Raw genomic sequence first — 22,716 nt, forward strand, 5'->3', positions numbered from 1 at the left:
CAGTTTCCTCTCACACCTGAAAAGAAGTGCATGTTAGGTTCACTGATCTGTGTGTAAATTGTCCCCAGTTGTATGAGTGTGGATGTGTGTGAGAGTGCACGCTTTGAGGAAATTCATCCAGGATTGGTACCTACCTTGTGCCCTGAGCTGCTAGGACAGATCAGCCAACTGTGATCCTAACTGGAATGAGAGGTTTGGAAAATGACTGAATGAGTGAAAACAAGTTGCTTAATATTTAGAAGAATGTGGGGTTGTTCTTTAGAAGTTTGGTGATGGTCAGAAATTTTATTTTTATCAGTGACAAATGGGAACATTGCCTCTTTGCCATCTGTCTCCTAAATTGCATATTTTATATATAATCAGACTTATACATCATTTTTATATCAAGTGATTAAGACAGTAGTAAACTTAAAGATCTTGCATGTTACTGTCCTTGAAATCTTGTCATTTTTAGTATAGAACTTTGAAATAGTATAATGTTGTAACATGAACTAATATAATTTTGCAAAAAATTCTCTAGTTTCCACACTGATTTTTGTTTTGTTTTTTGATCATTTTAGCAGAAGCCTAGGGTACTGACTCATTTAAATCTTTGTATTTTAGGTGCGTATAGCAGCAAAATTCATCATTCATGCCCCTCCTGGAGAATTTAATGAGGTATTTAATGGTGAGTGTTTAATAACACTAAGGCTTATTTTATCAAGCTCTCTTTATTTTTAAAGAATAAGTTAAATAAAACAACTAAGCTAAGGGAATATGTAGAAAAATCTGTATTTTATGAATCACAATGAAAATTTTTGTCAGCCTAGACTTTCTAATGGCTAGAATATAATGTATTTATGATATATATATATATATATAATTCTATTTGAGTAAATTAACCTTCTTAAAAGACTAACTTATGAATCATTTAAAAATTTTAATTATTTTTTTAGAATTTGTGAAATCCATTTTTCTATGTCTTTTCAAGAAAAAACTACAAGATTCAGATGTTAGTATGAACATCCAAAAAAGGTTGAGGAACATTATTTTACCATGCTTAGAAGATAACAGCACATATAAAAACATTTTTTTAAAGACCAGAAATTTAAGCTGTTACACAGTCTGCTGGTGGCTATAAAAACTAATAGCTTTTCTTCAGCAGTAAGAATAACGTGATTGATTGCTGAGTAATATTCCATTGTGTATATGTACCACATCATCTTGATCCAGTCATCTATTTTGGGCATTTGGATTGTTTCCATAGCTTAGCTATTGTAAATAGTGCTGCTATAAACATAGGGGTGCAGGTGCCCTTTTGAATTAATGTTTCTGTGTCCTTTGGGTAAATACCTAGGAGTGGAATTGCTGGATCATATGGAAGCTCCATCTTTAGTAGGTTGAGGAATCTCCACGCATGCAATTTGCAGCAACATGGATGGAGCTGGAAGGGATCATGCTCAGTGAAATAAGCCAGAAAGAAAAAGAAAAATACCAGATGGTCTCACTCATAGCAAGAATTTAGAAAACCTAACTAAGGGACTAGGAAAAAGACTAATTATAATAAAGTGAAAATCAAAATCAACAAGCAACTATAAACCAGAGACACACTACGGGGTGGGGCGGGGGGGAGGAGGGAGTAGGATCAAAACAAGAGGGGACTATAACCAAGATGAAAATGCATACATTGTGCAAAAATGATGTAAAAAATATATAAAATTAAAAAATGGGGGAAAAAAAGAATAACATGATTGCAACAATTGCCAGGAAAATGGTCCTTTTTATAAAAAATTTTTTTCTTACGCAGTTAAAGAAAATGCTACCAGAATAACATTAAATGTTAATTCTATTTTACGTGTATGTTGCATTCACCATGTCTTCAAGTAAAACTATTTTGCATAGGGTTTTTCAATTTTATTTTTTAAAGTCTACTCCAGAGTAAACTATTTAAACCATGTCTTTTAAGTTTAGTCACTCATTTTCATTCATAGTGTATGATGTAATGGAATCTTACTTCAGAGAACATTAGTTTTCAAAGTCTTAAAAAAGGCAGAAATTCATAAGGTTAAAATTACCCTTGAAAAATCCCTTAGATCATCCTCACTTTATAACATTGTATGACTTAGTGCCGATATAACAATATATGATAATTCTTAGACATTTAAAAGCTTAACCACTGAGCTACACTTAGAAGAACAGCAAATCTCATTGTGAAAAAAATCTGGAAATTAAAGTAATTCTGCTTTTTTAAGATAACTATAAAATCCCAAGTAGTAAATTGGGAATTTGGGGTGAGTTTAAAAGTATTTATGCTTCCTATACATTTGATTTCTGTTTGAATATTCAGCCTCTATAATCTAAATATACATTAACGTATTTGGTGGTTGGAGGATTTATTAAATACACTGTCCTCTCTCCTAAGGTTAGACTTTGTCTTGTAACTAAATTGATAATCGTGAAACTGTGCCAAAGGCAGTAGCTCCTGATCCTGTGCAAATCACAGAGCCAAAGTAAATTACAATTCTAAGAAAACTTGTATTGTTCTTACCCTGAATTAAACAAATGCCCTACAAATTTTTTAATCAGAAAGATTTAAAAAAGTATGAGTACTTGAAATTGCCTGTCTAAATCTCATTTGAAATTGTTGTTGAATTTTGCTATGTTTGGTGGTGAGGTACAATAAATTTGAGTGAGTTGTGTGATAGAAATGGCATATAAGATGCTATTTAAATTTTAATTGAGAGATTATTTAGAGTTCAAAAAATAAATATTTGAGGGGGAAATATCATGAATTTGATTATTTTTATTGCTGTTTTTGTTTATATTACTGGCATCAAAATGATTTTAAGAGAGCAGCTACAAAATTTTAGAATTGCAAAATCATAAAATCTCATCAGGGTAGTGGTTTCCAAATGCTATTTCCTAGACTGACTACATTGGAATCATTGAAACATGCATTTCTTCATTTTCTGGTCTTCATTTTCAGAAAGTGATTGGGTAGATCAGGGACTTTTAACATCTGTATTTACTTTTTTAAACTCTCAATCTGCCACTATATTGTTCTGATGTGATAAGCCTGACTTGGAACTGCTCTTATGAAATATTTCATTTTGGGCCTCCCTGGTGGTGAAGGGGTTAAAGTCAGCTCTATCAAGCTATACCAGCCACTGCAAGCATGAGTTCAATCCCCAGCCAGGGAGCTAACCCACATGGCATGGCAGACCTCTCCCGTCTCCCTCACTACCCCCCTCAGCAGTGTATTTCAGTGGAACTGCCTGTTTTACTCCCCACTCTTGTCTCTGATGAATCCTCTCACCCCAGCACCTATGGCCAACACCCTCATTCTTGTATGCATAAATAAATAGAAATAAATCCTTAAAAAAAAAAAGGTATTTTATCCAAATTCTCTGTCTTTTTCTGTCATGATGAAAGTATGTGCTTTTTTTCCCAGAGTAATCTGGAGGAAATGGAGTCCGCTTTTAAATTATTTTCCCATTTGGAACTGGAAAAGATGCACTACCATGCAATACCTCTATTAATTATTGTTTAAGATATTGAAAATAAAAGAATCATACTTAGCAAGTAGAATTTTCCAGTTTGCTTTGTGGGATAGAAATAACTAAAATTGTAAATGTCTATATTTTTTAAAATAATTTTTTAGTTAGAAGATTCCAGTGTTTAAAATCAGTTAATTTAGAAATCAGTGTTATTTTAAAGATTAGTAAAGATTTTTTTTTTCAGTTAAGTCCTACTATTGAAAAGAGGTATGTGAATAGACAATTCTTATTTTTTTAAATACTTTATTATTTTTGTAAAAATGATTCTTGATCAAATAATAGAGTCAAAAATTAGTACAGATTTAAGAATTAGTAAACAAAGTGAGGACACTTATCAAAGAGTTATATGTATAAATATAAATATATTCCTGTGTTATTTGAGCATGAACTCTATGAGGACAGACGTGCCTACATCTACATTCTATTCACAAGCTATTTCTTGCTGAATAACTTTTTCTATAGTGCACATTCATTTGAAATTTATGATAGTATTATCAAACTAAGAAGTATAGAGTAACTCTTCTGCTGATCTTACTACACCATCTTTTTGGTGTAGCTTATCTTCACTTTAGTTCTTTGGAGATGCATTACAGTTTGCCTGCACTGACAATTAAGGATATAAAATAACATGTATTTCTATTTTAGTACCTCTTCTGTTTCCTGATGTCTTTTTTTTTTTTTTTTTTTTAATTATTAACACCATTGTGTGCTTGTGGTTATTTTGGCCATCAGTAACATTTTGATCTTGCTTGCATTGGGAGAGGGAGAGGGACTAAAATAATCTGTATTCATTATACAGAATTTCAAACATGAAGAAATAATAATAAAGCAAATATATTATTTGTTTTGCAGATGTTCGGTTACTGCTTAATAATGATAATCTTCTCAGGGAAGGAGCAGCCCAGTGAGTATTATATATTTGTATTAACTATAGTGATACAGGAGGAAATGTTTTCCAAGTGTTTTTTAGGTTGGGGTCTCCCTGGTGGCAGAGGGGTTAAAGTTTCAGCACTAACAAGCTATTTATCACCAGCCACTGCAGCATGAGTTCAATTCCCATCCAGGGAGCTACCCACATGGCACAGCAGACCTCTCCTGCCTCACCCCACTGCTCCCTTAGCAGTGTATTTCGGTATATCTGCCTGTTCTGCTCCCCACTCTGTCTCTGGTGAATCCGCTCACCCCCAGCACCTCTGGCTTACACTACCCAGTTCTTGTATGCATAAATAAATAAAAAATCTTGAAAATTAAAGGGGTTTTTAGGCACTGAATTTGCACATAAAGTTCAAATACATACAATTATGTATACCTACTGGGCTAGAATAGAAACATTTTTGATCATAGGGACATAACTATAGCATGAAATTATTCATGTGTATTTGATAGTAGTATACTCAGTACTACATTTTGACATGTGCAAAATTAGTTAAAATTATTTAGAAATTTTGACTTTTGAAGTTGTGATTGCTTTAATTTTTTTTTTAACAATGTGTTCTTTTTCTTTTTCTTAAGATTTATTTATTTATGCAAGAACCGGGGTACAGGCCAGATGTGTGGGAGGGTGAGAGGATTCACCAGAGACAAAGTGGGGAACAGAACAGTCAGACTGACGAAATACACTGCTGAGGGGAGCAGTGGGCAAGGCAGGAGAGGTCTGCTGCACCATGTGGGATTCTTGCTGGCCGGCTGGGATCAAACCCGCACTGCAGAGGCTGCGGACAGCTTCACAGTGCGGCGCTCAACTGCCTGCGCCACCAGAGAGGCCCAAGACTGCTTTAATTTTTAAGCCATTTTACTTTTTGTTAGGAATCTGTTTGACTCTAATAGATTATGAGATCTCTGAAGGTTGGCAGTTTTTTAATCCATCCATTAATACCTAACATATTACTTGATACATTTATTTAATAAATCACATATTTATTTATTGAGTTTGTGAGTTATTCAAAGAGCTTGTTATTTCTAAATCCTGGTTCATGGTCTCTGGACCAATGATGACAGTTACAACTTGCCATAAGTATCTTAGGATTTCAGAGAAATTTCTTTTCCCACTACTCCCTCCCAACATAAAGTTATGGGGGCCCATATTTTAGGCTAACCAGCTTTACTGTTCATTTGAAAAAGATGAAATTAGCCTCCCCTGGTGGCGCAGCTGTTGAGCGCTGGGCTGCGAGGCTGCCCACAGCCTCTGCAGCGCTGGTTCGTTCCCCGAGTTTGTTCCCCGGCTGCCAGTGAGGGTCCCACAAAAAGAAAAAGAAAAAGATGAAATTAAACAGATTTTTAGGTGTCTTACAAAGTGTCTACTACCCATTTAATAAGTTGCTTTTCATCTTAATATAGAATCCATATCTGAAATCCTGACCGAGGAAAATTTAATCTAGTTCTATTTGTGTAATGTTTAAAGATTTATCCAGTAAATTTGTGAATTATGTGAATCTTAATGAAGGTAGAGGTTCAACAGACTTGTAGGCATATGTGAATTTGCTTAATTTAAATTAGAATGATACTTCTTTTCCCCCTCCCTTATGCACATCTAACTTAAGCCCCATCTTTTTAAATATGAACTGTCAGAAATTTGACAGCTAGTAATTTACTTTTACTTTGCTATTTTTATATTTATTTACTAGTCTCTTATTAACTCATCAGTAATGCTTTCTTTGTTCAACCAAACATTCCTTAATATGGGAGACTCAGTAGTTAAAACCTGAAATTTCAGTCAACATCTTTCCATCAAGAGTAATCTGAAGAGCTTCCAGGTAGATTAGATACATTTAGATACATTAGATACATCTACCAGGTAGGTAGATACATTTCTAAATTTTATAATTCTCATTGTCCTTTTGGTTAAGTGGAAGAAATTTCCCAGGTTATAGATTTAATAAGATGCAGTATGTTCTTTTTATATATATATATATATATATATATATATATATATATATATATATATACATACTTTATATTTTTTGTACATTGAGAATTTTTCCTACAAACACATTGCATAATTACCTAATAATATATTATTCTTTTTTTTTTTAAAGATTTATTTATTTATGCGTACAAGAGCTGGGGTACAGGCCAGAGATGCGGGGGGTGGAGGAGGATCCACCAGAGACAGAGTGGGGAACAGAACAGGCAGATCAACTGAAATACACTGCTGAGGGAGCAGCGAGTGAGACTGGAGAGGTCTGCCTTGCCATGAGGGTTTCTCCCTGGCCGGCCGGGAATCGAACTCGTGCTGCGGAGGCTGCAGATTGCTTCATAGTGCAGTGCCCAACCCCTTGCGCCACCACAGAGGCCCAATATATCATTCTTTAGTCAAATGATAATAGAGCGATGACTCCATCTCGTCATCGTCTCTAATTCAGACTCTAAGCAGTTCAGTAGCCTAACTGCTTTCTGGTTGTTGTTGTTCCATTGCCCAAGTTGTCATTCACATTGCTGCCAAAATTAATCTCCTTTAGAAGTAGTTCTGAGTTCTCCTTTCTCAAAAAAACTGATTTTGCTTTTCCTCCCAAGTAAAGTACTCATTTATCCCATCATTCTGGTTCTTTCAGTTCAGTTCAGTAAATATAACTAGACACTACTGTGTGTCAGGCATTGAACTTAATGCTTTCTAAAATACTGTACCTAATCTGGGCCTCCCCGGTGGTGCAGCGGGTTGAGCACAGCGCTATGAAGCTGACCACAGCCTCTGCAGTGCTGGTTTGGTTCCTGGCCGGCCAGGGAGATTCCCACATGGCGAGACAAACCTCTCCTGTCTAACCTGCTGCTCCCCTCAGCAGTGCTTTTGTTCCGTCTGCCTGTTCTGCTCCCTGCTCTGTCTCTGGTGAATCCTCTCACCCTCCCGTGACTCTGGCCTGTACCCCAGCTCTTGTATTTAAAAAAAAAAAAAAATGCTGTACCTAACCTGTCTACCTAACCTCTCTTGCTTATCCTGGTCCCTTGAAATACTTTTGTCTTCCTGTCCCTCCAATTTCTGTAAGACCATAGAACCTATTTAGTTTCTCAAGACCATTTCTCAGTATTATATCCATTATGAAAACCCCCCCTAATTCTTACCCTTGCTTTATCAGAATGTAATTTTAAAGAGAAAAACATATTCTCTGCAGTATTTTGTTGGTAATTATCTTAGGGTACTTCCTACTTCCTATCTGTGTTACAGTTTTATCTATTACCTTGTAAAATTGTAAGCCCTGTCTGTGATCATAACATCTGTCCGATTAGTCTTTGCATCTTTTACAGCACCTGGCCTGTTTCTAGTAGATGTTATCTTACATATAAGTAAGAAACAGAGCCTAGCTAAATATGTATCTTATAGATAATTAAATATACTTTCAGGGTTTGAAAAGACCAACTTAAATTAGTTTTTAAAATAGCCTTATCGGGCCTCCCTGGTGGTGCAAGGGGTTAAGCTGCAACCTATGAGGCTGTCCACAGCCACTGCAGCATGAGTGCGATCCCCGGCTTGCCAGGGGCGCAACCCATATGGCCCAGCAGACCTCTCCTGACTCTCCCGCTGCTCCCCTCAGCAGTGTATTTCAGTCTTTCGGCCTGTTCTGCTCCCCACTCTGTCTCTCGTGAATTCCCTCACCCCCCCACACATATGACCTGTGTCCCAGCTCTTACATGCATAAATAAATCTTTAAAAAAACCAAAATAGCCTCATTTATTTAGTATTTATATTTAATACAAGATCAGTAATGGAGTATCACAGTTTTATTTAACTTGCCATATATTGTGAAGGAGACTTTTATTAATGGTTGAATTTCTGGCTGACATTTTAAAAGCAGTAAGTATGTAACTTTAAGTTATTAACCTTTTTCTTTTTTTAGTGCATTTGCACAGTATAACTTGGACCAGTTTACTCCAGTAAAAATTGAAGGTTATGAGGATCAGGTATGTTTCATATAAATACATGATCTGGATATTTATTTCATTTATAACGGTTAATATATCCTGTAAGTATTGTGAAGTGGTGTGTATAAAGATTAAAAAAAATCATATTAATCATAGCCACTTATGGGCAAAGTAATTGAAAGTTAAGTTTCTTTTGTTGAGACTGCTAGTGCTATTAGCAGATAGTCCCTTTAAGAAATATCAAATGTACTTCTCTTCAGATTTTAGAAAATAATTGCTTTAAACCTCCTTTCTTGTTTTTTATAGGAAAAAAAATCAATCCTATATTAATCCAAAGTCTAGACTATATATTAGTAAGATTTATATCATAATTTGGTTGCTCTGGAATTCTACAGTTCTTCATGTGAGTAACTTAGCATTTAGTAATTATTAAATCTTTTCTTTCCAAAGTGCAAGATAGAAATGCTAAGATAAGAAAAAACACAGAAGGTCAAGGGCATTTTTTTTTTTGCTTTAGTTTTCTAATTAAACAAAAACTATATTAATTTACATCATACTTACATAAAGCATAATTTATATAAAACAGTATGAAGAAGGGCTTGGTAGGTAAAACATGAGAAAGAAAGGTAACAGTTACTCCTTGGTGGCTACTTATATCAATGCTTGCATTTGGCATTATTTATTATATAATATATAGTCTTGTAGTTCTAGGAGGAAAATGAGAGTAGACAGATAATGGCTTATAACTGAAGGGAGCAGGCAGGTAGATAGATACAAATGTGTTTGTACACACATATAAGGCTGTGTAGTTTTTTATTAATCTCCTAAATTTACTTTATTCCTCAGGAGATTTTGGTGGTTTTCATTTTTATTTTGTTTTGTTTTTAATTATATAAGCAATGTTATGTTGAACATTGTTTTATTAAACAATTAAATGCTAAAATAAGATGTGCTAGGTCAAAGAAATTCACCATTTTAGAATTTGGGGTCAAGCCTAAACTCACTTTACAAACCAGGCATAATTTTGAAACATAAACCTAATAAAGATGACCAAAAAAAAATCTATAATAATTTATAATAATCTCTTATGTAATTCTAGATTTTAAAACTTTAAATCATATTATCAAATAGAATCCAGAAATCTATATAAAGATTAATATGTCAGGAAAAATGGAATTTATTAGAAGAATACGAGAGTGTTCCATGTAGGGTAATATAATGATCTTGCCTATTGACCAAATCAAAGAGAAAACCTTGTGATGTATCAGTAGACAATAAAAAGGGAATTTGAAAATCAGCAGCTCGTCCTTATTAAAAGCAAAACCCTTAAGTTAAATGGGGATATAAGAAACCCTCTTTAATATAGTAACTGCTTAAAAAAAGACCAGTAATATCACAAACTGCAAATACTATAATAAAATTTTAGTTAAAGTAAAAAATTCTCCATGGTCTACTTATAACCATTATTGATTATAAATGGGAATATATAAATAAGACAAGAGAATGAAATCTTTCAAAGCTTTGGAAAAGAAGAGAAAGCTTTGGTGACTTCGTTCATATACATTTAGAAATACTTAAAACTCTGGTAAAATTAACCTCCCCAGCCCCCACCCCCCCAAAAAAACCTACCAGTCTTAAAATAATTTCCTGAGATGAATTTAAGGCCCTCATGCAAAACTCATTAACTTTCCTTTTTGGCCAGGAAATAATTTATTTTTATTTATTTTTTAAATTTTCTTAAATCATAGGAGATCTGTTTTAAATAGTAGTTAAACTATACATTACCCAAGAGTAACCTTAATAAGGCATAGGATTATGAATGAAATGGTTGTTGTCTTCTTGAAACTCATAAAAACAGGATCTGAACAATGAAAAAACACACCGCAGTCCACTTTTAGATAGAAAAGTTAAATTATTTAGAAAGTGATACATGAACTTAATGCAATTTGATTTGAATTCTGAGAGTTTTTAAAATTGGTTAAAAGTTTCAAAGTTTAGGGCCTCCCCAGTGGCGCAGCGGTTGAGCACTGGGTTGCGAAGCTGCCTGCAGCCTCTGCAGCGCTGGTTCAATCCCTGGCTGCTCCCCGGCCACCGGAGGAGGGTCCCACATGATGCACAGACCTCTCCTGCTGACCGCTGCTCCCCTCAGCATTGTACTTCAGTCCTTCTGCCTGCTCTGCTCCCTGCTTGGGCTCTGGTGAATTCTCTCACCCTCCCGTGCTTCTGACTATACCCAGTGCTTGTATAAATAAATAAATAAATAAATAAATAAATAAATAAATAAATAAATAAATAAATAAATCTTAAAAAAAAAAGTTTCAAAGTTTAGGTAAAAAAATACATGCTTAAAAAAGAAAAATGTGAGAAAAACAGGAAATTGCCTTAATAGCAGAAGATACTTCACAACCAACATAAAGTCAGATTGGAATGGTGGTGTAAGTAATAGACAAAGAGATTGGTAGAGCAGCATATAAAAGCAGAATTTAGTTCCCAAATATATGACAGATTTTACATATGACAAGATTAGAATTTAGGCAAGCATAAAGTAAAAGATAGTGACACAGCTGGTTTTCACAAGATGAAAGTTAAGCTGGACCTCTGTGTCTTATAGTATACAGAAATAAATTTCAGATGGATTTAAAAACTCATAAAATGACTAAAATCATTAAGTAAATGTGTCTACATGTTCAATATAAGGGCAGGAGACTATCTTAGATAGGTAGACTGACTGACTGGAGACCTAGAAACTATACAAGGAAAATGTAAACATTTTTCCTGTTGTCCCCATTCCTGGGTATCTAGTGAAGACCAATAAAAGTATCCAATGAAAAATAATCAGTGTGTTAAAAATGTGTGTGTATATATATATATACATATATATACACACACATATACATATATATACAGTAATATTTATTTCCCCAAATAGGAAAATAGCCTGAAAATATAGTTGGTCAATAGTGGGAATGACAGAATGACATAACAAAGCTGATTTTGAAATGTTCATGTTGAAAAAAGCCAGATGCAGAAAAATGTGTGCACTCATATATTTTCCTTCCATTCTCATAAAATTGACCAGAAAAATCCTGTGTGTATATATGTATATTTAGTTGTAGTTATATTTATCTATGTAGGACACTATGACTGGAAAAACTTAATAGGGTACCTACCGCCTGTGTTTACATGATTTGAATCAGAGGGATGAGGAAGTACTGATACAGGTAATGAGTCCAAGATTGGGAGTTGCCAGGGGAAGCCAAAGAGGGATGTTTTTAAAATAAGGCACAGAATGTCAAATGTACAATTTAAGGGTACATAAATGAACAAATTACCTTTCTTTTTTTTAGATTTGGGAGTCAGTTGAAAACAACTGTCAATTATTAGCTTATAAAACAGGAACCAGGCACTTCACAGTAGATGAGATTTTGGGCCCAAGAGCAATATAGGACACATTGAGAAGGATTCTCACTGGATTAGAACCATCCTTATAACCATCCTAGTTGAAGATTATCACCAGTTAATTAGTTTTAAGAAATTGGAGGCTAGTAACAGAAATGATATAAGTTCTCAAAAAATAAGTAAATAGAACACCTGGTTCCAGCAGTGTATTAGAATGTATATTTTTAACCATGTGGCTGGAAGTTTTATTGGAAGAAATATTGTATTGTGCCATATAGTTAAACCAGTTGCTTGGTGTAGAATTATAGTTTTCAAGAAGCTTGAATGAATATATTTTAATGTATATTAGTACTTAAATGCTGTTTCAATTTTTTTTCCCCAAAAAATTCATTGTATTGTTGAAGGTATTGATAACAGAACATGGTGACTTGGGAAACGGAAAGTTTTTGGATCCAAAAAACAGAATCTGTTTCAAATTTGATCATTTAAGAAAGGAAGCAACTGATCCAAGACCATATGAAGCGGACAATGCAGTTGAATCATGGAGAACTTCAGTAGAAACTGCTCTGCGAGCTTACGTAAAAGAACATTATCCAAATGGGGTCTGCACTGTAAGTCATCAATGTGGAGTTTTTTTCTTTTGTTTTATGTAAATGTGTCAGTGTTTTTATACTCTCTTGAAATTTGTAGTAACTTTAGAGTATTGACATTTTATAACTTGCCATATTTCTAAGAATACTTGCTATTTTTTCTAAGAAAGTCTTAATAGTTAAGTATGTTATTATAGCCCAAAAATGTTAAAATGGTTGTACCTTGAATTAAATCCAGGTAGGAATTAGAAGAGCATGATATGAAGAGATTCTTTAATCTCATATTCATAACTCATCCCAGTTAAATTTCTTTTCATTAAATTATGATCTTAGAATAAAAAAAAAATTCAGAAGTAGAATTACATGTTCTTATAACCAGATTTCTTTTTCATTTTGTGGTTTAGCCTATCTTTATAATTTTAGGATGAAATGTGACAAAAAATAAGTGGGTTTTTTCCTTCCTTTCATAAGATTATTTCTACCCAGATAAGTTTTTTAGTCCCCCTCAGTTTGTATTTCTGTAATGTTCTCCATAGACAGAACGATTTATTGAAATGCAGATCATATCATGAAAATCCCCTGTATGAAATATGTCGCAGATTTCCTCTTGCACTTAGAATAGCCCAAGCTTTTGAATATGGCTTATAAGGTCCTTTGATCTGGTCTCTACCTACCTCTTCTACTTATAGTGACCATGTATTCTGGTTCATACATGCTGTCCCAGAATAACTATTATTAATAGCCTGCCTTTTTAGTCTCAGGTTTTAGGACCAGAATTTATATTGGCCCCTTTAAATATGTAGCCCTCAATAATTATTTGATAAATATAGCAACATAACCTAAAATACCTTTCAAGTTCTTTGAATTATAGCTTATATTGATTAGGATTCTTTTGAAAGAATAACTCATCAAGAATAAGATGGTTGGGCCTCCCCGGTGGCGCAGCAGTTGAGCGCTGGGTTGCGAAGCTGCCCACAGCCTCTGCAGCGCTGGTTAGATCCCCAGCCACTGGGCGAGGGTCCCACATGGTGCGCAGACCTCTCCTGTTGCCCGCTGCTCCCCTCAGCAGTGTACTTCGTCACTCTCTCTGTTCTACTGTCCGCGCTGGCTCTGGTGAATTCTCTCACCCTCCCGCACCTCTGACTGTACCCAGTGCTTGTATAAATAAATAAATAAATCTTTGGGAAAAAAATTAATTAAAAAAAAAAAGAAGATGATTAAGTTGAGTTAGAGTGTTCTTTCCTGTGTTATTCATTACTTTTAAATCAGTAGGTAAGAGGTGACCTATCAAGTCATCACAGTTAAAAGGAAATTAATTTTCTCACCTCTATCTTGATACTTTTAAAGTATCTCATCAAAAAATGATGAGATACATTATTGTGAGGTCACAGGGATTGGCTCTAGGGTTACAGCCCAAAGGCTATACCAAGTAAAAGCCCTAAAACTAATGACTTCCATCAAAAGACAAGTATGCATCATTGATTGCCCAAAACTCCTATGGTGCAACTTTCAGCTGGTCTGTCAGAGGTCAGTAGACAACCTAGTTGATCAAAACCAGTAACAGAAGAAGTCTTTACGATTTCATGGAACACAATGGCAATTGGATAGTCACCATAAAAGGCCTGAATCTATGGAAGTGTACCAGTACCCAAAAATAAAATGACAAGAGAAGTGGCAACCTCTAAGATTATAAAGTAAATAAAGATGATAATTGCAGTCTAGGCCTAGTTTTTATTAATATGGAAACAGCCAGGATTGGTATCTCATTGTTTAAAATAAATTATTTATGCTTATGATATCTGTGTTTAGAATGAAAAGAATGTGTGGGGTGTTTAGGTTTACGGTAGAGTTTTACAATAAATTGTGCTATTTTGATTACGAACTCTTATGGTCCACTAAGATTGGATTGTGATTAATTGCACTTATTTGACTACTTGTTTTTCTGGTTACTATATTGGAATGGTAACCTGCTTTGTATTCCTTTATGTTTCTGTTGAAGTACTAAACAGTTTGTAGAATTTTATAGGTGTTCCAAGTTAGACATTCTGGGCCTCCCTGTGGCACAAGGAGTTGAATACAGCACTGTGCAGCTGTCCATAGCCTCTTCAGTGCTGGTTCAATCCCCGGCCGGTCAGGGAGATACCCACATGGCACAGCAGACCTCTCCTGTCTTGCCCCCTGCTCCCCTCAGCAGTATTTCTGTAGATCTGCCTGTTCTGTTCCCCGCTCTTGTCTCTGGTGAATCCTCTCATCCCTCCCCACACTTCTGCCCTGTACCCTAGCTCTTGTATGGGTAAATAAATAAATCTTTTAAAAAAATAAAGTTAGACATTCTGTGGCCCTAAATTCACTCTTGTGTTTTTCTTTACCAATAAAGGTATATGGTAAAAAAATAGATGGACAGCAAACCATTATTGCATGCATAGAAAGCCATCAGTTCCAAGCAAAAAACTTTTGGTAAGTTAAAAGTTTGTGTGTTGGAGAATTTTGACATTGCTTATAATTCTTTAGAGTTCTTGTTTTATTGATTGGCCTGTCCCTTGCTCATATATAATTGACTAAGAGCTTATCAAAACAATGTAAAACTTTAACCCTTATAGAAGAAAGGTATCTGTTCCATAATCAGCCAAATCCTTTAAAGGTCGCAATAAATCCATTGAACTTTGAGTGAAATGAGTGTGGGCAAGCATCCTAAGGGAACATGTGTGCCTGCAAACAGACCAGTTGGTAGGCCCATATGCTCATTCTGAGAAAGGGCTGTCTTGAATGAAATTTATATAGAGAAAGAGGACAGATCGAATTATAAGGTGACGTGTGTGTGTGTTAATATTGAAGGCTCTGAAGTAAATGCTTTTTATGTGAAGACTATACTTTAGAGATCCTTTCTATAGTTCATAATTGTTTTTATGTGGATTGCTTTGTGCCTACTTGACCAATACAGTGATAGTTTTTATACAACAAATTACAATTACAATTATGCCTAATAATTTTGTATACAAATCACTAGATTATTCCATGTTAATATCTAGGCCCCCAAAGCCCTGACTTTTCCTATTAGTTTTGGACCTTTGACAAGTTGTGCTTTTTGTTGTTAGGTAAGAATATTTCTGAGATACTGCCTATTATAAAATTCTGAGGCTTTCCAAGATTTTACAAGTTGGGAATTGAATGAAATCTTTATCTTTACCCCAGCCTTTTTTGTTAATACATGCTAAGGTTGTCAGAGTAAATAGTTATAATATTTAAGTATGTTAGTCTTTTGATTTGTTAGCCAAGATGGTTGGTGCTATTATTGTAGGTAAAGTGGCAAGTGTCAGTAACCTCAGTATGGATGGACCGGTTTGATGCATGGCCCATGGTTTAGTTTCTCCACTACAACTGTCTCAGAAATAAATGTAGGATTACAATGTTAACCAAGAATGTTTAGGGGAATCCACATAGACCCAAAAGAAATTACTTTCCTTCACTGAAGGAAAATCAGTTCTGTATATAAACATATGCCTTAGCGATAAGCTACAAGTTCCTAAAGATTCTGGTGTACGAAGTTAATTTTATGGACTTACTATGAATGTGATACCCCCATTTAGGTCTGAAAACTTGAGTTTTAATCTACCAGTATCCTAAAGAAATAAATTTTCACAAAATCACAGTTTGTGCCAGGATATACATAATAAAATCAGTATTGTTGAAATTGAACTACTATAGGAAAATTCTTGTTCACTGAATTTTTCTTCAAAGTATGTTAGAAATATCATAGTAAATTTACTAGTTAGTTTTCAGAAATTCAGTTTATTTTAGCTTGACCATATGTAAAATGAAGATGTTTGTTCTTGAGTTTTCTATTCTGTTTCATTTTACATATCTTGAGTATTTTTTTTTAACTATCACAATGAATATTTTATCATTGAAGTTAAAAATGATTTCCATTTTTTGGAAACGATAAAATTTCTTACGCTATCCCACAGTGCTACATATCGTGTCACGGTAATCTTGGTAAAATCTGTCTATTTTGGTACAAAGACATACTGTCAAAATAATAACAAGGCAGTAAAACTGGTACTTCATTAAGAAGTAAAAGAAGGAATATACTAACGTTCACCTAAAATACAGGTAGAGTAAAAATCAGAACATTCTAGTCATGGGCATTCTTAAATCTTCTCTTCTTGGTCTATACTGTTTTATTAATGTGTAGCTAGCTTAGGGATTTAATGTTAGTTGAATTAAGACACTTTTGTAACTATAGCTTTAACAAAGATGAAGGAACATAATTAAAGGCTAGGAATCTCTTAACTGTTTACTCCATTGATGAAAGAATACTGTCTACTCAACATCACTTACTGTTACTGTATAGTAATTCCTTTGGAAGGATCTTTTGAAATCGCTGGTACCTTTACTTGATTTGGAATTCTTTTTTTCCCAATCAGTAATGATATGTGTATATTGTCATGATAAATCAATACTGTATATGCTTAGAACTCACTAGTATTGATACTGATATCTAAATAAAGGAATTCAATTACTTTTGGAACCATGAAATAGAAATGAATGGACCTGTCTTTTTCCAACAAAGCTTCTGTGGATAATTTTGGATTAGTGTTTCAAAATGAAGACATATATACAATTCTTTTATTTTGTAGACCGGACATTATTCTAATAATAGTGCTTTTGAATTGTGAACTTTACCTTTGAGAGTACTATCATTCTGTAGACTTTTATGATTGCATAGACAACAAGATTATCAAAAGGAATTCAGATCTAATGATCCATTAGCCCGGCCATTGTTTTAGAAATATATTCTATTAAGAAAAACCTAACCGGTATAAATTTGCATATTTCTTGAGCATGCAAAGAGTAAAAAGATTAAAAAGAAAAGGAATTGCTATGTGAAGCCATCAAGAGAAAAAATTCATTATTGGTCATTTGACTTAGAAGTCAGAGTGGAAGTTTATAATCTCTCCTTCAAATCACTAAAGTGGTTCCCATCTTGAAAATTCAGATATGAAATAAACTTTTTTTTATTGATTTCTAGATGATTCTGAAAGAGAAGCAACTAATGCATGAGTTTATGTTTTCATAGAACACAATAACCATTTCGTCTCCAGATCTTTGTTTTGGGGATAATTGGAAAAATTAGTAGCATTGATTCATCTTTTAAATAAACTTGCACTTCATTCCCTAGTTGTCAGAAATGAATAGCATACTTTTTTGTATGTACAAATAGCTTTTTGTAATATTACAGTTTCCTACCATGAATATGTATTAGTTTATATGCAAAAAATTGTTTCAGAGGTGGAGGTTATGCCTTTTATGTGGAAACTTTAAACCCAGAGTTGGAAAAGGGAGGGAAAATTTATGCTTATAATTCTTTATAACCTTTTCTTTGCAGATATCAAAAACTTCCTTAAGAATGTTGTATTTATTAGTCATTCTTTAAAGACTATTTGGTACTTTGTATCATTGGTGTATGTTAAGCTGCACTGACTATGTTTTTGAGCTTCCTGATAATCAACATTATTAAATTTATTCTTAATTAAAGCATAAAAGGGTCAGTTAAAATATTTCTCCAAACGTAGGTTATATGATTTAGTTTTGAACTGTGTTTTAATCCTTGACTTTGAAATTCTGAAGTTGCATCAGTTATGTAGGTCCTTTCTTACTAGTAAAGATTAAATTCAGTAGCTCATAACTGAGCTTAACCTTTTGATTCTTTTGAATATCTCAGTGGTTAAACATTGGCCAGCTTCAAACTCCCCACTCATACTCTAATACTGTAACATTAAATTAAATGGAATTTAAAATTTATTCAAATTATTTTCCCTACCTTATTTACAGCTGCTGTTTTTATTTTTAAGGAATGGTCGTTGGAGGTCAGAGTGGAAGTTTACAATCACTCCTTCAACCACTCAAGTGGTTGGCATCTTGAAAATTCAGGTATGAAGTAAAAGGAATTTTTTTTTTTTAATGATCTCTAGATGAGTCTGAACAGAGAAGCTGCTAATTCATAAGCTGACATTTTCATGGTACATAATAACCATTTCTTCTTGGGGGTAATAGGAAAAACAAATAGTACTGATTTCATCTTTTAAATAACCTTGCAGTTCATTCCCTAGTCATCAGAAATTTGCAAGGGTAGCTGACATATTGTAAACTAAAATTAGATGCTACCATTTGGTCTGCTTTTCATACAATTTGTTCATCCAAGCAAGCATCTTCTGAATTTGAATTGTGCAGTTCTATTTTCTGTAGTGAATAGAATTGAGTGAAGTATAAAATTAATATGTGTAGATAAATATATGTATTATGTATATTAATGGATATACATGTTACATATATCTTAAGTGTCTTCTGTATTCATTTGACTTGTATGAAATTCACTAGAATTGAATTGAATTTTTTGCTTCAGAAAATTATTTTGAGATCTAATTGACATAACAATAATAATAAATTAACATGTTATTAGTTTTAGGTATATAACGTGATTTGGTGTTTATATATTACAAGCCAATCATCACAGTGGTCTAGTTGACATCTACTACATTCTTAAGATTTTTTCCTTGTGTTGAGGAGTTTAAGAGCTATTCTCTTAGAACTTTCAAATATAAAATACAGCATTATTAACTATAATTATCATGCTTTATATTATATCCCCAGGACTTGTATATTTTATAACCAGAAGCCACTGCCTTTAATATCGCCCACACCCCCATCTCCCTCTTTGATTTGAAAGTAAGCCCAAATGTTTATATAGAAGAACATTTGATAACTAAGATGAAGTATTTGAATTTAAGTATAGTAATCCCCTTTTTGCTTTCTATGGTTTTAGTTACCCACAGTCAATCTTGATCTGGAGGTATTACATACAGTAAAGTATTTTGACAAAGAGGGAGAGAGACCACATTCTTATACTGCTGAATATTATTATAACTGCCCTATTTGTCATTATTGCTATTAATCACTTTCTGTGCCTAATTTATCAATTAAACTTTATGCATTTACGGAAAAAAAACAATATATATAGTTCATTACTATCATAGTTTTAGTCATCCACTGAGGGTCTTGGAATATATCCCCTGTGGATAAGTGGGGACTACTATATTACTAAATAAATTAAAGAAAAATCTCTTTGATTTTTTTTCTATTTGATTCACTTTATTTGGTCAGTACTTTTGTTGATCTACTATGATAAAAGATGTTGTACTAAGGACCATAATGGAATCAAAATGAACTGGATGTTGCTGCTCTAGCTTCAATATTTTTAGTCTTGTGTCCTATTACTTTTATGTCTTGGTGAATATACCTTATTGGACTAGTGAATAGAGGTTAAGAGCATGGATTTTGAAATCAGACTGCCTGAGTTTGAATTCTAGCTATGTTATGAGATATGTGATAGCAAGAAGTCATTTAAGTTCTTTTTGTTTCCTGGATAGGTAAAAAAGGAAAACAACAATGGAAAAAGCTCATATGAATGTTTATTAGTTAATGGGGGCAAGATGGTTAGAAAAGAGCCAGAGACAAAGTGCTTAATAATGGTAGCCATTATTTTGTTGACATTATTCTTTCCTTCTGTTAGACCTCAGTAGCTGTCACCTGGATAATTACAGCAGTTTCTAAAATGGCACCTCTGTTGGACCAAAACTTACTGAAAGCCAGGAATGTCTGGTTAACAGTTCTATCTTCATCACTTAGCATAAACCCTAGCATATAATTGTTACTTTGTTGACTTGCTGGGTGGGCCTCTAGCCATCCCCTAGTCCATTTTTTATGTTGTCATAAGGAAAAGTGGGGAGTACTATACTTTTTTAAAATTTAAATTACTTTTTTTTTTAATTTAAAAAAAATTAATTTTTAAAATTTTTTACATTTTTTAAAATTTAAATCTGTCTTAAGACCATTTTAGTGGTACACTTTCACTTACCAAGATAGTCCACATATAGCTGCATGTCATACAAAGCCCAAAAGTTTACTTATCCCCTACCTCTGTTTTTCCAACTAACTCTGTTTCAGAACTCACCTTTATTTCAACCATATGTACCACCAAGTCCTCCTTAAAGTATACTTTTCTCTTGGCTCAGTTGCCTTTTCTTCCCTGATATAATTTTCATACTCCCCCCCCCCCGCCCCAAACGCAAGTGTAATGTTGCCTCTTTGCCGAAGTTCTTTAACTCTTAAAGAGTGTATAGAATATTACTAATGTATTTTGCATAGAACCTGTTATGGTATACTGAAACTGAGGTCAGGGATTGTCTTTTTAAGAACATGCCTTGTAGACCCTTCTGTAGTGGCAAGCATATATAGTAATCATTTAATTAATGTTTCTTGAATAAATCCATTTCTTCAAATTTGAGGAATTAAATAGTACAAATATACAAGAGAAAGTTTAGGGGAAATAATATTGTGAGCTCAATTTTGGGAATCTTCATTTTAGGTACCAGTAGAATGTCTGTGCGTTAAAATTGTCTAGCAGTCAGGTCAGTGGAGCACTTTCCTGAGTAATTGCAGGAACTGCTGATTAGTCTCCTCACTAGACTGAGGGCAGGAAGAGTCTAGCTGGAGTTTGAAAAGTTAAAATCTTACCTCAGAGAAGTCTTTGGTAGCCACCTTCATTGATACTTTTGTTGAAGTCATGAGGATCTTTATTTCAATAATGTGTTTTATGTAATTCCTTTCTTTAATAGGTTCACTACTATGAAGATGGTAATGTTCAACTAGTGAGTCATAAAGATATACAAGATTCCCTAACAGTGTCTGTAAGTAACTAATTTCAAAATAAAATTTAAAGACCCTAACATTTCTATAAAACCATAACTATTTTGTAATTAACATTTTAAGTAATATCTCTTCTTTGAATTAAAGTGTTTCAGATAGATTAAGATGATAAACAATTGAAAATTGTACCTAGCCTTTCGTAAGCAGCTTCATTGAGATACAGTCCACACACTATTCAATTCTCCATTTAAAGCAGAAAATGAATGTTTTTTAATATATTGTTTTACATCAGTCATTACTGGAACTTTTTTGCTCTTCAAAGACGGCATACTTAGTAGCGGTCATTCCATATCCACTCCCCGGTCCTTCCCGCAGATTCCTTTCAGTCATGGGCAACCATGAACCTGCTTTCTGACTGGTTTTGCATGTTCTGACATTTCATATGTAAATGGAATACTGTAATATATGGTCTTTGGTGACTGGCTTTTTTAAGTTAACGTTATGTTTTCAAGGTTCATTCCATTGGGGCATGTATCCAGTACTCCATTCCTTTTCACTACCAAATGATATCCCATGTACCACATTTATCCATTCTCCAGTTGATGTACATTTGTGTTTATTCTTTGCTGTTATGAACTTCCGTGTACTTTTTTGTATAGACATTATTGTTTTAATTTCTCTTTGGTATACCTGGGAATGGATTTGCTAGGTTATACAGTAGTTCTGTGTTTAAATTTTTGAAGAACTGACAAACTGTATCAAAGTGGTTGCACCATTTGACTTTAACTGCCAGTAGTATATGAAGGTTTCGGTTCCCCCACATCCTCCCTCACCAAAACTTAGCTCTTTTTATTTGTAATCTTTCTACTCACTATGAATTGGTACCTTGGTGTGATATTTTTTATTTCGTGGCTAATGATATTGACCATCTCATGTATTTATTGTCATTTGTATTTATTTTTTGGGAAATTATTTAGATTCTTTGTCTACTTCTTAATTGGTTATTTGTACAAATATTTTCTCCCATTCTAAGTGTCATCTTCACTTTTTTGGTAGTATCATTTGCAGAACAAAAGATTTTAGTTTTAATGTAATCCATTTTTTCTTTTCTTAATTATTAGCAGAAACTATTACTAACACAACCAAGGTCATGAAGATTTAGTCCAGTGTTTTCTTTTAAGAATTTTTTTTAGTTTTAGCAACTTAAATTTACATCTATTATCATGTACTTAACTTTTATTTTTTATTTTTTATTTATTTGTTTGTTTGTTTGTTTGTTTGTTTGTTTATTGTGGGACCCTCGCCGGTGGCCGGGGATCGAACTGGCGCTGCAGAGGCTGCGGGCAGCCTCGCAACCCAGCGCTCAACCTCTGCGCCACCAGGGGAGGCCCTGTGCTTAACTTTTAATCTCTTTTTTTATGCTTTCCCTCTATTCAGATTATGATTTAATGAAGTTTTCTGAAGTTCAATTTACAAATTCAAGAATTATTGAACTTTGTTTTATTGCCCTGCAGAGATCTTGCACACATTCTTTCCATTATACATGCTATACTTGTGGAATTTTTGTCCTGAGGATATTAATAATAAAACATTAACAGTGGCATTTTCTGTAAACATCTGTGTTATATATG

The 22,716-nt window shown here is 33.8% G+C and overlaps 1 protein-coding gene across 1 annotated transcript in view; it reads left to right on the forward strand.

Moving 5' to 3' along the window:
- Positions 1-22,716, forward strand: part of CAPZA2 (capping actin protein of muscle Z-line subunit alpha 2) — a 39,520-nt gene that overhangs the window by 14,141 nt on the left and 2,663 nt on the right. The window contains exons 2-8 of the mRNA XM_037512088.1: positions 604-667; positions 4,389-4,440; positions 8,366-8,429; positions 12,194-12,400; positions 14,757-14,836; positions 18,232-18,310; positions 21,055-21,126. Coding sequence (XP_037367985.1) covers positions 604-667; positions 4,389-4,440; positions 8,366-8,429; positions 12,194-12,400; positions 14,757-14,836; positions 18,232-18,310; positions 21,055-21,126 — 618 coding nt within the window. The remainder of the gene's footprint in view (positions 1-603; positions 668-4,388; positions 4,441-8,365; positions 8,430-12,193; positions 12,401-14,756; positions 14,837-18,231; positions 18,311-21,054; positions 21,127-22,716) is intronic.

Source organism: Talpa occidentalis, unplaced genomic scaffold (assembly GCF_014898055.3).
Source record: "Talpa occidentalis isolate TD23 unplaced genomic scaffold, MPIMG_talOcc4v2.1, whole genome shotgun sequence".
Taxonomy (NCBI): Eukaryota; Metazoa; Chordata; class Mammalia; order Eulipotyphla; family Talpidae; genus Talpa; species Talpa occidentalis.